The sequence below is a fragment of the Prinia subflava genome, chromosome 2 (genome assembly GCF_021018805.1).
Source record: "Prinia subflava isolate CZ2003 ecotype Zambia chromosome 2, Cam_Psub_1.2, whole genome shotgun sequence".
NCBI lineage: Eukaryota > Metazoa > Chordata > Aves > Passeriformes > Cisticolidae > Prinia > Prinia subflava.
In genome coordinates, this window is record NC_086248.1 from 7,321,185 (window position 1) to 7,333,289 (window position 12,105).

The window sequence follows — 12,105 nt, forward strand, 5'->3', positions numbered from 1 at the left end:
GAAATCTAATCCTGCCCACTTTCCTACTTTCTTAGCTGTTACAAAAGCTTATTTTAACACATACAGCCCATTTGATGTGTCCTTGAAAAGGCAAACGATCCTTTAGCACAGCATGAAGGAAAAGCTCCAGCAAACAGCACGTGTTTTGTTTCTTTTTTACCTTTCCACATGGTCAACGTTGCCTGCCACGCCGACCCCTCCGATGGTGTAGATCTTGCCGTCGTACACCAGGCTGTTGTGCCGACACCTGGGCACCGTCATGCGGGACACCAGGTTCCAGTTGTCCAGCAGGGACATGTAACACCAGACATCGGCCAGCGTGACGCCCGACTCCATCCCGCCTGCGCCCGCGGGAGAGAACAGGGAGAGTCAGTGAGATACACAGCAATCAAAGCCAGCCACAGAGAAAAAAACTCTTCAAATGACATTTGACTAATTAAAATAAATCACCCTCAATACCGAGCATCTGTTCCGATGATGCATATCTGTGTCATTTATTCATGTGCCCCAAAGGCTGGGGGTTTTTTAATAAGATGACACGAAGAAATCAAGATGTCAGGCTATGAGGGACACATACATAAGGGGATAGACCCTTCTCAGTGTTCATAAATAACTTTCAGTCTATTAAATTACTGCGACACTTGCAAGAAGGTGTCAGGAGGCTGAGTCTATCTTGGCTTGCGAGACACAGGCCAGCCTGAAGCCTAAAATGCTTAATACAGTGATGGATTGAAGCGGCACATATATGGGCACAATAAAGTCAGTGCTTGCACTGTAGGCTTAATTTCTAATTTTCAGGGACAAATTTCTTATTTATTTTCATTTGCAGATAAAAGACAGAACCAGCTGTACCAGTCCTGTAAAACAGTTCAAGATGATCTTGGGAAATATTTATAATGGTCACTTTTTAACTTCTGTGTGAAGCTTCCAAGGTAGCCACTTAGTGGGTGTCTTACTATCCTGTTTTGAAGCACAAAGAGGTGAAATGATTTATTCAGGACCACACAGGCATCAGTGGTCAAGCCAGGAAAATGAACTAGACACAGTTCCATGGTTTAATGAGAAAACCAGACTTCCCCCTTGGTATTTGGCTCTCCAAACTCTGCTATGCAGTGCAAGGTCCAGTACTTGGAGCTTGCAGGAGGCCAGTCTCACTTTTGTTGGTTCCCCTTCTCTTTTTCCTGTGTCTTCTACATTTGAGCAAAGCAAAATATCAACTGACTCTTAGCTACATTTCCATCTCTCCTTATTGCAGCCACCAAATACCATCCAGTCACTCATGCAGATTCAAGGGAAAGAGGTGAAATGAGCTTTGAAATTAGGAGTCTAAGCTTTTCTTACGAGGTACGGCACAGCCTGAAATGGCTGTATGTATTGGAAAGCACCTCAGCTAAGAATAACTAAAAGCCAACATCTGACAAAAGCCTCCCCAGAAGACTTTTGCTCCAGCTGCTCTCAAGCATGGGCAAACAAGCATGGGGAAAAAAAATCAAGAAATAATTTCCAATCAATTCTTAGGGTCTCTATGCAGTATTAATGGAATTTAACACCACAGGCAGCAATTGACTGCAGAAAATGCCCTGAGAGAGCTGGGCAAGGGAAAGGCAACAGCTGTAACCCCTTACTGGTACAGATGCCAGGTGCATCTGTGCTCCCAACGACATCCTCGGATCACAACATCCGCACCTCCCTGCCCAGCCTCCCCCTTTAATCATCCAGCTCCCACTCAGCTGCCATCACAGCATCCTTGCATTGTCTGCTTTTCCCCCTCTAGCCAAGCAGAGGTACCAACAGACTGCAAAAATCCAGATACTGTGATGCTCAGGGCATGGTGTTGTCAGATACTTTGGGTGTTAAAGCCTTTGAAGGAGCGTGGTCTCAGTTTCACCAAAACTAAGAAGATTATAGGGCTATTGACTACTGTCAGAAGAGAGGTTTCAACAAGTACAAAACATGAATGCTCCTGTAAGCAAATACTTTAAGTGTAGGTCACATATTCAGCAGTTCAGTCTGTCTGTCTCAAATTCCATAACCTACCATTTAGATTCAACTACAGAGAGTATTTTGAATTGTGTTTCTATGGCAGTGAAACCTCTTTGCATGCTTGATGGTTGTCAGACCTATTTTCTTCATGTTGCAACTGCAAAATTTTGTTGTTGACTGCTCTGAGAGTACGTTAACACTGCAGAGACACGGAGAATGATAAAAGCAGGGAAATGCAAAATCTCTCTCTCCCAACATCCTTCCCACTTCTCTCTTTTTCTTTTTCTTTTTCTTTTTTTCTTTTCCTTTCTTTTTCTTTTTCTTTTTCTTTTTCTTTTTCTTTTTCTTTTTCTTTTTCTTTTTCTTTTTCTTTTTCTTTTTCTTTTCCTTTCTTTTTCTTTTTCTTTTTCTTTTTCTTTTTCTTTTTCTTTTTCTTTTTCTTTTTCCTTTTTCTTTCTTTTTCTTTTTCTTTTTTTCTTTTTTTCCCCAGGAGCAGCTGGGTAAAATTCTGGCAGGTCCCACTTTGTCTGGACTGCCTGTATGGTAACTTTCCTCCCAGCCCAGTAAATCTGGGGAGTGAATGGATTAAGAACAGCTCTCTAGAGGAGGACTGGGAGATATTGGTGCACAAAAAATAGGAAACGACCCAGCAGCGTGCACTTACAGCCCAGAAAGTCAGCTACATCCTGGGCTGCATCAAAAGCAGCACGACCAGCTGGTTGAGGAGGTGATTCTCTCCATCTACTCTGCTCTTGTGAGACCCCACCTTGAGTAGAGTGTTCAGCTCTGGGGTCCCCAGCACAGAAGGACATGGACCTGTTAAACTGAGTCCAGGGATGGGGTGTGAAAATGGCCAGAGGGCTGACCAGAGGAGCACCTCTTGTATGCAGACAGGCTGAGAGATTTGGGGTTGTTCATCCTGGAGAAGAGAAAGGTCTGGGGACACCTTATTGTGACCTTTCAGTATTTAAAGGGGGATTATAAGAAAGATGGAAAGAGGCTTTTTATCAAGGCCTGTGGTGACAGGATCAGATGTAAGAGTTTTAAACTGAAAGAAGGTAGATTTAGATTGGACATACAAAAGAAATTGCTTACACTGAGGGTGGGGAGGCCCTGGCACAGGTTTCCCAGAGAAGCTGTGGCTGCCCCTGGATCCTTGGAGATGTTCAAGGCCAGGTTGGACAGGGCTTGCAGTAACCAGTGTGGAAGGTGCCCCTGCCCATGGCAGGGGGGTTGGATTAGGTGACCTTTAAAGGTCCTTTTGAATCCAAACCCTTTTGTGGATCTGTTCCTGTGGGATCTGCTGCTTACCTGAGAGATAGATGTTGTCTCCAGCGCTGACCACGCTGAAAAACTCTCGATCATAGAAGGGCAGGCTGGCCAGTGGGTACCACTTGTTGTTTTGAGGATTTAAGCAAGTGACTGCTGTTAAAGCACGTTGGTTCATGCCAATCATCTGGCGACCACCAACTAAGACTATTACCTCGGCTACTCCTAGGATTCAAGTAAGAAAAATAGTATTATAAAAAAGTGGCATCTCTCAACCAGGAAGGAACCCATCCAAAAATACTCATCAGTCAGGGAAATTTTAATGTATCATATATAAATCTGTTTTAGAGTCTGCAATCAAACCACGAAGGGTGAGAAAAAACAGAAATGTGTGTGTAGGGGGAGCAGTGGGTGAGGAATGACACTATGAACACTCTTGGGAGAACTAGGGAGGGAGAATGCCATCTGGGCAAAACTTGTGGGGAAAGAAATAAAAAGGCAGCTCCATGTAAAGAGGTCCATTCATTTCAACAGCCTTTCAGTGAGACTTGCAGCTAGCAAATTTCTCTTCCACTGAAGAAAATGGGCATTTTGTCTAGGACTGTGATATCTTTGGAGCTTGGTCATTACCAGGAAAAGCATGTTTGGACTTTAACCTAAAGAAAGTCTTCTCACATTAAAAGCTAATGTCTGGAGAAAGTGAAGCTATGGTTATGGATCTTCATCTGGATATTCTTTCTGCATGCACTGTATTAATATATAATTTTCTGGTGGATTTTTGTTTTGTTTTGTTTTGATTTTGTTTTTTGGGTTTTTTTTAGCTTTTCCAAGAGAAAGCAGATTTTCCAGACCCAGATAACATGTGCTCAAGTCATGGATCATGGTCTTGGTCTACCAGGTGCTAGGAAACATGACGGACATGGCCCCTGCCTTAATATAGTTATTAACTGAGCTTTATCTGTGCTTGAACAGCTCCCCCAAGCCTGTAACATGCAAGGTATCCAGCAAGGCAAACTGTCTGTTCATTCAAAACTTTCAAGCCCATATCTCTGAGGTTTCATTCCCACTTCACAGCCACAGCTCAGTCATATCTGATCTCTGTGTTATTCCAAACTCCTCTCCAGACTCATTCCCAGAGAGAGGGGTCACAGTGTAACCCTGGGATGTTTCCTGACTCCATCCAAGAGTCAAATGCTGGGGATGGTTTGGACTTGGCATTTAGCTGAAGAGTTAAAAACCCTTTTGCAGCAATTGGAAGCCCCTGTGCAATGTGGTGCCAGGAGAGGTAGGCTCAGAAGGACCACGATGCCATAAGCTGGATGGAATTGCCATTTCACAAGCTGTTTCCTGACTGGAGCCACTGCTGGGATGTGTTACAGTTCCCAGCCCATGCACAGGCGTGCACTGGTGTGGGGCAGGAGCGAGACTGCCAGCAAGAGAGATTAGGAGCAGCAGCAGAGAGAAATGCGTCTGCAGAGTAATGGATTAGCGTCATTCTTCATTAGCATTTTCAAAAAATGTATTTGTGTCATTCAAGCAAGGTTACTCTCTTAAAAATTATTAAGATAAAGTGCTGTACGGTTTTAAATAAATATTTCTCAGTAACAAGAGATCATTATTTTTGTGCCATACCAGAAAATCTAATCACCTGTGCAAGACATAACTTGATTATAATCAATGACCTCAAGAGGGCATGTGACATGCAGCAGCGAGTCCACAAAGGGTGTTTAGAGATCCTTTGTGCCTCCATGAATGCTGTTGATATGCAAAATAACATGATTCTATATAATTAGACTCTGACCTAAAAAACTATAATCACCCTCCTTTACCCTGAGAGAATCACTTTTCCCTCATCAACAAGCTTCTGGAAATGGATCACATTACACCTACAATTTTATATACATAAAATAAGCACTTTTCAAAAATCCCTTCAAACATCACACCATTAGTCGTCTTCAATGAAAGACTTTTTAGGGTAGATTGTTATTGAAAGTCCTCTACACTTCATCCTTCTGAAAGGTGCCTTGATGAGGCAGTCTCCCGAAGCTGCAAATGCCGTGGTTTGATATGCCATCTCCATGCCACATTAGCATCAGTGGCAGTGACAGAAAGTTTTGTCTGGCTTTCTGTTGTACTTATGGGAGGCAGAAGTACAGGCAGCATGTTAAAACAATTCACCTGCCTCATCAGACTCCCTCCTGGATGCAGTTTTCCTACCTGGTATCTGCACTCTCTGATCAGTGCATATTTAGGATATTTCTCACATCACCATGAAATGATGGCAAGGTGGGTACTTAGGGTTTTTCCATGCATTTTTCCAAAAAGGAAAAATGGGTGTGAAGCTTTTTAAGAAGACTCAGTTCTTCACAGCTGCTGGGTTTTTAAAAGAGAATATGTTATGTGTGATCCATTTGTTCTGGAGGCATTAAACAGCCTGATCTGGTACTTATCAGTATAAAAATACTATATTTACACCAGCCTCACCACATAAAAAGATTATATTTACAAAAGCCTGTGAAAGTGAAGGTGTATGATGAATATTAGACAGGTCCGCCCCACAGGAGGCTCCATGGCAAAAAATCAAATTATTCACCTATTTCTGCAACTAGAGAAACTGAGGCAAAGAGGGCAAGGGGCTTACTTTCAGGACAACAAAGGAACTTTACAGTCTCTGACAAAGATAATAATTCCTCAAATTTAGACTCTTTTTAAATCCCAGTTCAGGAGCATATGTCTGAACACTTATATCTACCCACTGGGAGAGACTCCTAAATTCTGAAGGAAAGTAACAATAAAAAATTGAGATCGAAACATCACCAGGTTCTGGGAAGGAGCCAAGAGAAGGAGCCAAGAGAAGGAGCCAAGGTCTGTGTCCTGTCCCAGGACATGTCAGGAAATGTGGAACCAGGGGCTGGTGCTGCTGAAGGAGGTTGTGCTTTACCTGCGGAGAGCCTGGGCCGGGTCCTGGGCGTCTGCATCTCCTGGCGGGCGTGGGGCAGCATGTGGTAACGCTTGGCTTCGTTCACCAGGTCCCGGCAAGCCTCCGAAGACTTGATCAGCTCCTCGTTGTCCACAACATTCAGCAGATAGCTGGGGTGGATGAAGGGGAGCCGCACCACTGCCAGCAGCTCTGCAGCATACTGTGAGGGGGAGAAAGAACAACACATGCAGCCCTCGTGCCAGAGTTCAGCCACTTGGCTTCTCCACGTCCCTGCCTGTAACCCATCCCCTGTCATCCAGCCTGGGAAGACACTTGTCATGGATGCTGCATACAAGCCCTGCCTAGTGAATGGGTGGGACAGAGACAAAGCAGCCCTCAGAGCTCCCTGGCCCTGGCTGGGTTTGGTCCAAGAAACCAAAAATAATCTTCAAAAGGTGGCAACTCCTGTTATACAGCACTGTATGGAGGAATTTTTGGAAATAAAAGCTCATTCTGAACTCAGGCTGAATGAAACACCTTTTGCAGTGGAGACATGGAGTGAGCATTTGAGTTATCTGAATTAACCTTGAAATGGGAGTATGGTTGTTGCATTGCAATAAAACCCCCAAACAAGTCTTTTCTGGCACTATAAATGTGAAACAGAGGTCAGTAAATAGGGTAGATTTCAACAACTATGGTAGAGCCTGAATGATGTCAACCAATTGCTAAAAACCTTTCAATTAGTAGAGTTTATTTGTTGGTGAAACAAATGATGTAGCTCTAGCTTTTAGGGAAGTCTGACTCCAGAGGGTGCTATAGAAATACTGACAGTAAGTTTCATCTTCTAAACAAATACATTAAACCTCAGAGGGTAAAGGACACCTGAGCAAATGAAGCTGTCTGTCAACAAACATGGCTTAAAGGACAACAAAACCCCAAGAGATAAAACTGCAATCGAAAAAGCAGGAGTCCATCCCCAGATTATTCTTTTTATATATAGTTGGGTATATCACAACACTGCATGAGGATACAGGGAAAAGCAGAGCAATGGGAAAACACAGAACTCCAGAAGCAAGGCACACAAACAGGATGCAAACTAAGGGTGAGCAGCAACGAAAGATAATCATCTGTTGCAATAAATATTCATACAGCAGCAGCATCCAAAGATCCCAACTGGGATTGAGGCCAGGATGCAAATAAATATTCCTGAGGTCCGTGCTGGTCCCCAGAAACCCTGGGCGCCAGCAGCATCTGCTGGCCTGCAGATGCCTCTGGTCTTCCAGAAGCCACTTGGCTCTTACTTTCTTTTTCAGCAGCATGCCTGTCCCTGCAGTGTGTGAGAGCCAAGTCACAGCAGGAACAGGAGCAGCAGCAGGGGCAGGAGCAGGAATGGGAATGGAGCAAGGGCACAGTGGGAAGGGAGGGCAGGGATATGGCCTGAACTGGGTAACGGGCTGGCCAAGCAGGTAGAGGATGAAGTGACACCTACAAGCACTTCCAGGGCTTCCCCTTTGCCCACCCAAACTGAAGAAGCAGGCTTAATTTAGAAGGAAAACAAAGGATGTCTTCTCCAAATTCACACTGCTCTCCTGCTGGAGAGCCACATCAGCATGGTGCAAGCTCTGCCAGAGCAAAAGTGCTACAACCTGTGGGGAGCTAAGCCCCACATGTGCCTGCAGATCTGTGGCCCCAAGGAGATGAAGGGTCTCAGGCTGACTCCCAGTCCCCAGCTTATCAACTCTCCTTAACACCAGAGCTGACAATTCTGAGTACAGACTAAAGACTTGAAGCCTGGCAACTCTGCAATTGTTTGGGGAAAAAAAATAGTTTGGTGATGCAAAAGGGATGGAAAAGGGACAGTGCTTCTCTTCTGGGGAAAAAAAAACCCTGTGTGCAGTACCTTCCGACTCCTTGCTATTACCTCTAGTGTGGCACAGAGCCGAGTAGGGCTTGAGATCACTTCATCAACCTCAAACCATAAAAGAAGACTCTCCTCCTTGCTGAAATCCATTTCTGAGGAGCTTTCTAGGAGGTACAACGGCTGCACCCTTCCCAGAGCCACAAATGTCAGGCACTTGGCTGCAGATATCTTAATGTCATTACCTCGTAAGAGAGGAAGCAGTGGACATATGGCAGTGGGTGGCAAAGCTCTGACTTCAGGAAGTGCTTTTTTTAAGAAGGTTGGAGGCGTTTAACCTTACACAGGAGCCAAGACAAAACGTGGCATGGGGACAGGGGAATAATGCTGAGAGGGTACACTGAGGATGAGCAAGACAATCCCAGGGGGAGGGGAATTCCCACTACAGGCTGCTCAGCAAGCAACACAAGTTGCTAAAGGGCAGTTTAAATGAAGCTGTAAAACATATGGAGTGTACACAGGAGCCAGCACCTTCCCTTGGTGTGGTGGGACACGCTGGAGCCCCTGACAGTCCTGGGGATGGTCTGCACTGGAAGCAGCCACAGCACAAAGCGGTGCCAAAGCAGCACAGATGGGTGTGCATTGCAGGGGGACATGGTGCTCCACTTACCACCATGTCCAAAAGTTAGCACTGGGAGAACAGCTCCTTTCTCCCAGGGATGGGACAATTCCCACGGGCCCAGTGGAGTTACTGCCTCCATTTCCCACCTTTCCCTGAATAAGTGGGGCAGCACTGCTCCCTGAGCACAGCCAGCTCTCCCTCTCGCTCGCCCACCTCGCTTTGATTAGATAAGCGAGAAAATGTGATTCTCTTTCTCTCCTGGATTCCCCCCCTCCTTTCTCTCCTCTTTTGTCTGAGCTCGTGGCTTATTTTGAAGGGGAATAATAATTAGAACATGTTGCTCCCTTTCATCAGCTTGAAAGTTGATGTCACATATCAAAACCGATATCACTTTTCACTCTTATTCCTGCCTTGGCTCAAACAGCTACAGAAAACAGGCTCTGTGTGTGAGTCTGTGTGTGCACGACCACACACAGCCACGGCTCGGGCTTGGTGCTGAGAGCATTAAGGGTACATAGAATTGCAGTGTTTTTCACCAAGGGATTTAAGGAGTACGAACCATGGCAGCATCTCCACAAGACAGGAGAAGCTTTTATAAAGCAACCTCTTTTCACACCAAGCTCTTTTAAGCACTATAGTCAAGGGTGAATTTCATTTAGCCTCACTGATTTAAGAATATTCAAGTGATTTAGGCAATCAGCAGCCTTTTTCTTTTGGATTCTCCCTTATGAAGACTTCCCAGCTCTGTTAGCTATGATTGTACTAAATATCCTGTTACTATTATCCTTTTCATTTAAGACTGGAATAAGCACCATAAAGCATTTCAACCTCCTTACCATCTGTTATTTGCTCTCCATTCTCTCTTGTCTTTCCGTTGTGCCTTACACAGCTATGAAACATCTACTGCACCTACTGACGTTACCAGTTATCACTAAAGCAGCAGAATACATGCACAGGGCACATTGCCAAATTCATCCACCTCAGGTCCCTGGAGTTGTGGTCTGTGCCTGTAACACTGGGGATGTTTTCTCCTCCCTGCTTGGCTGCAGGTGCTGGCTGGACAAGTAGAAATATTTCCCAGGTCTTTGTTGGGAATCGTTTATGACTACTCTACAGCCTGCATCACATGCCAGGGTGAAGGAGAGAATATTAATACCTGTTCTGGGCCTAAAATTAGGAGTTACCAACTCATAAACATGTAGGACCACAACTCAGGCTCCTTGAGAATGGACACCATTAAGCAAAAATCTAAATATTTATTGCTTAAAATGCTAGGAAAGTTTTTGAACACCATCAAGACTGGCTTTTTTTCAGGTGATGTGAGCCTCAGTGTATCTCCTGTTGGGTGAAGGGAGCTGCTCAGATTTTGCACTGACAGAAGATCTCACCCACAAAGTCCTTGCTGAGTGATGCTGCCAGATACTCTGTGAATGGCCAGGGTAATTCTGCAGGAGCTGCAGAATTCACTGCTGCCACATGAGCAAAGTCTTTGTGGACAGTCACTGGGGACACAGGAGAGCAGAGGCTTTTAAGAGATGCTATCTGTCCTGCTTCAAGGCACATATTTCAGTGATTTTTCACTGATTTCAGTGGCTGAACAGAAAGCAGGCTCTTCCACCAGTCTGCAATCACAAGTGTGTTTCATATGAAACAGGGAGAGAAAAATCTTAAGAGATCTTATCTTTCCCTACTTAACTAAACATTTCCAGGGAGAGATTCAGCTCTAGATTCAGACACCTAAATGGGTTCATACAAGCCAAGTATTTACTTCTCAGCCAGACATGTGTAAACTCATAATTAAGAGAGATTTAATCAACACACTTGAAAGTGCTGAGAGGATGCACTGAGCACCAGGGGAAGCAAGGAATATCAATGTCCCCCTCTGGTCCAGAACTGTGAGCCATCAGCTCCTCAGAAATGGAGTATGTTCCTCAGACCATGGCACACTAAGATGTCTACAACCATATGTCAATCCAAATTGAAGGGCAATTAATTCTGCCCTCTGGCAGGAATTTCTGTGTCCATTTGTCCTGGGTGTGCTCAGGAGGTTATGACCATGCTCTGAGGAAGCCTAAGTGATACCACAGGGTCAGTGTTGACTCTGAGGAATATGTGATCAACATGACCAGCTATACCTTGAAGCTGACCCTTTCAAGGCTTTCCCTAATTATCCATTCACACACAAGTTATACCCATCTCATTAGGCAGGCCAGTGCTTTAGCAAATGAGACTGCAAAAGCCTCTAATGCTTTTTTTATTATTATTCCTGACTGGTAGTTTTAGTGAAAAAATTTACTTTGCTAAACTTCTAATGACATTTCTTCTCCTACTGATTACATCAGTATTATGAATGCTTGCTTGCAAGTGGGCTTTGTTCTGGCATCTTCACAGTCTCAGTTACAAAACCCACTTCACTATCACTTTACAAATGATCTTTTTATTCTCAAATCTCTAATCCAGTAAAATCCTCACAAGTATTCTCCAAAAGGACTCTCATTGTACTCCTGCACAGACTTGGGCCATTACAGTATACAGTTAGGTTTTAAAGGAAGCATGTCTACTGCTACAGAGCCATATTTCCTGCTCCTTAAATGCTGGAAGGCTCTCAAGGTTTTTAACATTTTTGAAGTAATGTCCAAAGAGGTCAAAATAATGTTTCCCTTATGCCTTATAATTCATCTGTCTCTCCAGTTTACTGTTTTCCCTACAAAGGCCTCTTTGTACTTTCTGCCTAAAGAAACAGGCTTCAGCTAGAAATACAAATACAGAAGGTAGATTACCCACATTATGGTAGGTTTTTGCTGCAATAAATGGCTGTTTCAGCCCTTTGTGCATAATTGCAATAGTTTTCAAAACATTATGGAGTAGGAATATATTTGATTCACACTGAATGAGATTTATGTTGTCTCACAGGAACCCTGGGTTCAGACTCGCCTCACGTCATGCACTGTCCCAGAGAGCAAGAACCTCCTTGGATGGAGGAAGCCATCAGGGGCAGATCTGACACAGAACCAAGTCCCCACTGCATTAGATTCCTTCAAATGAGAACAGGACACTCTAATTACCACACACCTGGCTTTGGCCAGGTAACAAACTGCCCAGTGACCCGTGCCAATGGTGATGGCTGGGGATGTGGCACAGTGGCCATGCAAGCTGGTGTGCTGGAAAGGTGACAGGAGTAGTCCCTCCCTACCCCCCTCTCCAGCCCAAACCAGGCTTACCCCACAGCTTACCCAACCTGATATTCAAAATATTGCCATCTCTGAGTTTCCAAATGCATTCCCAACAGGGAACTGGCTGGTTTGGGGAAGCCAAAGCTGTTGGTGCACTTCTTTGCCATTCTCAGAAATAAGCCTTTTTTGGCTAGATTTTCCCAATGCTGCCCTGCTACTTGGTAATGAGGGGACTTGCTTTGATATATCTAACCCCTGGGTATTACAAAGACACACAGTG

The 12,105-nt window shown here is 44.5% G+C and overlaps 1 protein-coding gene across 6 annotated transcripts in view; it reads right to left on the bottom strand.

Annotated features, from left to right (window-relative positions):
• Nucleotides 1–12,105, bottom strand: part of KLHL29 (kelch like family member 29) — a 387,476-nt gene that overhangs the window by 29,486 nt on the left and 345,885 nt on the right. For all 6 annotated transcript variants that reach the window (XM_063424308.1, XM_063424300.1, XM_063424282.1 and 3 more), the window contains 3 exons: nucleotides 6,194–6,392; nucleotides 3,295–3,477; nucleotides 161–341 (listed from right to left, as the gene is read on the bottom strand). In XM_063424308.1, the coding sequence (XP_063280378.1) occupies nucleotides 161–341; nucleotides 3,295–3,477; nucleotides 6,194–6,392 (563 nt within the window). The remainder of the gene's footprint in view (nucleotides 1–160; nucleotides 342–3,294; nucleotides 3,478–6,193; nucleotides 6,393–12,105) is intronic.